Below are 5,000 nucleotides of genomic sequence, written 5' to 3'. Positions count from 1 at the left end.
GATAGTGGATGAAATTGGCGCATGATTTAGTGAACGAAGCGGTTACTTGCATGACGTGGATTAAATGGGCTGACAATGACTTACCTTCGAACCGCTCATTACTACGGTAATCGTGGCTGTGCATCTGAGTTCCCTCGTACACGTCCATTCCCTGATATTTCGGCAAATTCGGAGTATGATAGTGTCCATTGCAAACCAGCACGTAATCGAACGTGTAGGTAACCAGCTTATCGTTGGGACAATCGCGCACAATCACCTCCCAAGCCTTCTCGTCCAGTGTCGGTTTCACGCGCACGACATAGTGACTGAAGCGGATGTGCTCCAGGATGCCGAACGTTTCGGCAAACAGATGAAAGAAGTGCAGCATATCCTCGGCCGGAATGTAAGAGCTTTCCTGCTCCGGTATTGGGAAATCGGGATAACCCATGATCTCCTTCGGTAGGTTGGTCCGCAGTCCCTTGTACATGCTCGAGTGCATATCGATACCGTACTCGTTCTTGCCGGTCTGCTCATTAAACACCCAGGTGCCGCCCAGTTCCTTGTCCATCTCGAACACGGTCACCGTTCCGCCCGACTGCAGGGCATGCCGTGCCGCGCACAGTCCTGCAGTACCGGCCCCAATCACGCAATAGGAACGCTTCGTCTGGAAATTGACATCGATTACGGGCGAAAGAGAATGGGTCAGTGCGCTTTGTAGAACGGGGGCGCCATCCATAACCGGATCATATGCAGCGCCCTGCATGCGCCCAGCGAGATAAGAGAACTTCAAACCAGCTACAGCCAGTTCGCTCGAAAGGGTTTACATCATTACAAACAAAGCTCAAAAACAATTAGTCAAACAATTAGCACGGGGTGCAATACAGCCGTAAGCCTTCCGGGGACCAGTGATACTAGCGCTTGACTTGAAGTATTAGAACGTGACTTCCTAATCGTTCAGACGGAACGAGTGCCTGGTCATACAAACGTTATCGAACTGTAATCATACACGGTAGGTGTGGTAGACGATTGGTAAATAGATTTGTTTTATAACCTTTTCTCATGCTCTGGAAGTATCGAAGTATTCCGCAAGCATGGCTGATTAAAGTGATGAATTAATTCAAACAAAGCTCTTATCGTAACAACGACACTCTCATTTGCCGATCAAGAACAAAAAAGAAAAACAATAAGTGACGTGCAGCGGATGCGCGATTACCACGCACCGTATTTTCCGCATCAAGCCCCGCAAGGCATCTCGGCGCGCTCTCGATTCCTTTATGCTACGTTTTCAAGGTTCATCCGCAAATGCATCGCCGTAGGGTCATAGTACGCTGGCTATTAGCCTCTTTCGGGATCGCTCTCAGCTTCTCTCCTCGAAACATTGTATGCATAATGTGCAGGCCTGTTCGTTAATCACCCGGTTAATTGCACATGAACCTGTCCGGTGATAAGATGAGCGCTGTTGGGGGCTTGCATGGATTTTATTAATAATTGCAACAAGAAAAAGAAAAACAAACCAGCGCCAGAATCATCCATCGGCGTATTGGGCCATGTCGGACGAACTAGGCAAAACGTAGCGCCGTGGTGACCCCGCGCTGTTACCATGGATCAGGTAGAATAACCGGACTTTACTGATAACACCATTCGGAACATCCGCACCGCGCTATAACTCCATCACCACTCGCTGCCTCGTTCGCGATGAGATGGTACAGTTCGTTTCGATTAGTTCTCTTTTTGCTAGACGTTACCACGTGCTTCAAGTAGATGAATTGCTTGGTCAGCAAGCATTAAACGGAATTGCAACTCGTTTCCCTAATGAAGGGGGTATTGCATAGCTATCTCAGGATTAAACCGAATTCTCAAAAAACCTCGAGGCGGAAATAAGTGATGAGCTGATAACACTTGCGTCGACGCAGGTTGAGAAACAGGGTGGAAGGGCGGAATATCTAGAGTAACAGACACTGACGCCAAATGCATAAAACCGGCGGATTTAATGTTCACGATATCGGTGTCTTTTGCTATCGGTTTGGTTTATGTAATAAGATGCGCGCGTTTGCGCCATTCGATCCAGGCGCGTGACGGAAGCACTCGCATCCGGGTAACCGAATGACAAAGTGTATGCCCACCCCCTACAGCGTCTAACAATTTCTAATAAATGATATTAGACGGTCTGGAGCAAAGCTAGCTTCCGAGGCAAAAGGAACTAGCTAGCTATTTGTAACTTCACGAAAGTGCAAGCAGTATCACTCATCATTCTCCGCTTGGGGTAGTAGCAGGGTCCTGTGTTTTTGATTGAAACATGATCTTTAATGATGCAGAAAACACATCCATATTTTCAAAACATCGCTCAGCTGTTTTGCGTCACAACCTTGATGGAAAACTCTGAACTTCACGCTACATCATCTGATGCTGGATGTTTGTTTAAAATTGTGGCAATACTAGATCATTGCTGAGGCAAAACACATCAGCATATCTCTTTCTCTCTCGGGTCATTTCAAGTGTGCTGCTTTGATTCGCACGGTTGCGGTGCAACAGAAATGATGAAATCCTAAGCCGCCGATTGCTCGATCGTGGCAGGGCGGGAATGAAAGGGTTGTCCACTAACGCGTAGCCACACGGTTGACCTGATCGCAACTATCACTAATTACCTTTTCATTCACCATGTTTAACCAATTTGCCGATGGTAGCACGTGACGCGCGGTCCTATAGGTACTACGATCCACTAAGAAATTCTCGATCGCCAAACGAGTAGCACTGTGTTGTTTTCTTTAGAAGTGATTGCACTGTGTGAAGATTATGTGTGTATGTGGTTTTTTAAAGTTGTTGCTCCTTTAGATCTTGCCTGTCGAACCACCGAAGCGCAACTACTGCTCCTTTTGCAAGGGCCGAGCGTATTTATTATGTCTTGCCCCTATATCTGCTGAGCTTCACACTGATTTGCTACAGCTGTATGCTCGATAGGACGATGGTGGATGGTGTTTAACAAACCGCTATATATATACAATATGTACTTCCCGAGTTTTATGAGTAATCCCTTTTGCTGTGTTTTTATTGAATGACTAAACCATGTAATGATTACGAGACTAGAGAACAGTTGATTAGAAGTAGTGCATCCAACTGGTATACACGTGACAGTAAATAGGATTCGTGAGACTGAAAGAAATGGAAGAGGTGAAAGCAGTGCATATGAACGTTCGCTTGTTATTTTCGAAGAATGTGCAGCCGTATCATAAATTAATAATAATATAATTTATCAAATAATCTTCGGTATGCATGGAGCTGCAAATAATACTCATAGTTTTTGTATTATTTTTCCACCCCGTCTTCTTTCTATAGTCGCACCCATATTTTAGTATAACCTGCATACCGTCGTTTCGTCGTTTATTATAAATAAATTATTATTAATAAATTATTTAGTTTAATTAATTTGTTTGTGATTTTCGGCGTTTTTACCAAATACGTTATATGCATTGTCTATTTTCTAGAGTCGTATTTATTAAAATAATCAATGTGTCGTAAAATCTGTCAGCTTGCTGTATAATATTCATTTAAATGACTTAAAACTCAATCAAACATCAATAACATAAAAATCCGGTTGATTGTACATCTAATCTCCATGCATTTGAAAGTGATGTCTCATACTTAATCATAGTATTGTATCGCTTTCTATTGCTATTAATCCATCTATACAAGATTCTTCAGGAATTTTTTTGGACACGACTACAAGTTAAAAATTCACAAAAAGGACTTGTGTAGATTCCAAATTGAGCTTGTTCGCGCAACAAAAATCCAATAAAACCTTTGGAAATTTTTGTCCAAAATTATGAGAGGTAAAATATTCCTAGTTTTGCATTAATCACGTCAGTTTTCTGTGACTTGTTCTGTTTTCAACAAAATATTCGAAACTTCATGTGCTGAAGAGCTAGTCGCTATGTCTATGTCTCTATGTCTATGTCTCCTAACATGCCAAGTAGAGATTTGATACTTCTTGATAGTTCTGTTAGTGATAGGATTAGTACGCAAAACCGTAGTGGCGTTGCGACTTTTTAGAATTGCATGTTTTGTCTAGTTGCTAATGTTCTTAAACATTTTACATCAACTATTGGTATCAATTTGTTTCGGAGAGATTCCTTACAGTTTGTTATTTACAAGATTGTTTTCAATATTTTTCATAGGTGAAACTCCACTAGTGGTGCCCTTCATTCTCTGATTGATTGTGATTTGCACAGGGTTAGAACGTAGGGAGTCGCAAGGGATCAAACATATTTATAATTTTATTTCAATTGATTACCATCTCTCTTTATGTTCCTCCTGCTGTTCAAGATCAATAAGACGAGAAGACCTGTGTTATTAAACAAAAGAACTGTTTGTGTAAAATGAATTAATCATAAAATCAATCTTCCCAGGAGTCGTAGGAGGGACACTTTGATGCTCAATCTAAATTGGTATCGATATCCAAGGAGCTTAGCAGGGATTGATATCTAACGGGGAATATAGGGTTATACAGAAACCATTCAACTTCATTTCTCATCAAGTTTTTGTAAAATTTCCAAATTTTCGATTTTTGGGGGATTTTTTAAGTTTTTCTAAATCTAACGAGTTTTAAATCATTTAAAAAAGGTATCTACAATTTTTACAAAAACTCGACAGGGCTACCTGGCAAATAGTGCACAGATTATGTGTTCAAAATTTCAAATCGGCCCAGTAGTTTTTATGCTTTGGCTTTGGCACCGACTTTGAAATCGTAGGTTTTTGGGAAACGCGATTCAAAGTAGCAAGATGCTTCAAAAATCTTGTTTTGTTTCGATTGATCTCAATTTGAAAAGATAAACACTCATTAAAAAATGTAAAACGTAAATGTGAAGAAAAGAAATAAAATAAAATATATTGGCGTGTGTAGAGACGGCGTGAGAGCGAGGATTTAACAGTGATGCTCGATTAAATATGAGCGTTTTGTTCAAAAAAAGAAAGATTTCGTCAAAAATTTCAAGCGTGAAATTGGCTACAGCCCTGTGCCGTTAAAA

The 5,000-nt window shown here is 41.4% G+C and overlaps 1 protein-coding gene across 1 annotated transcript in view; it reads right to left on the bottom strand.

The window, feature by feature from the left end:
• LOC125958374 (senecionine N-oxygenase) overlaps nucleotides 1-2,921 on the bottom strand; it is a 3,803-nt gene extending 882 nt beyond the window's left edge. Inside the window, exons 1-2 of the mRNA XM_049691664.1 lie at nucleotides 2,625-2,921; nucleotides 85-643 (exon numbers count right to left, since the gene is read on the bottom strand). Coding sequence (XP_049547621.1) covers nucleotides 85-643; nucleotides 2,625-2,639 — 574 coding nt within the window. The 5' untranslated portion in view covers nucleotides 2,640-2,921. The remainder of the gene's footprint in view (nucleotides 1-84; nucleotides 644-2,624) is intronic.
• Nucleotides 2,922-5,000: the final 2,079 nt, after the last annotated feature.

Source organism: Anopheles darlingi, chromosome 3 (genome assembly GCF_943734745.1).
Source record: "Anopheles darlingi chromosome 3, idAnoDarlMG_H_01, whole genome shotgun sequence".
Taxonomy (NCBI): Eukaryota; Metazoa; Arthropoda; class Insecta; order Diptera; family Culicidae; genus Anopheles; species Anopheles darlingi.
This window is presented reverse-complemented; position numbering and strand designations above follow the sequence as displayed.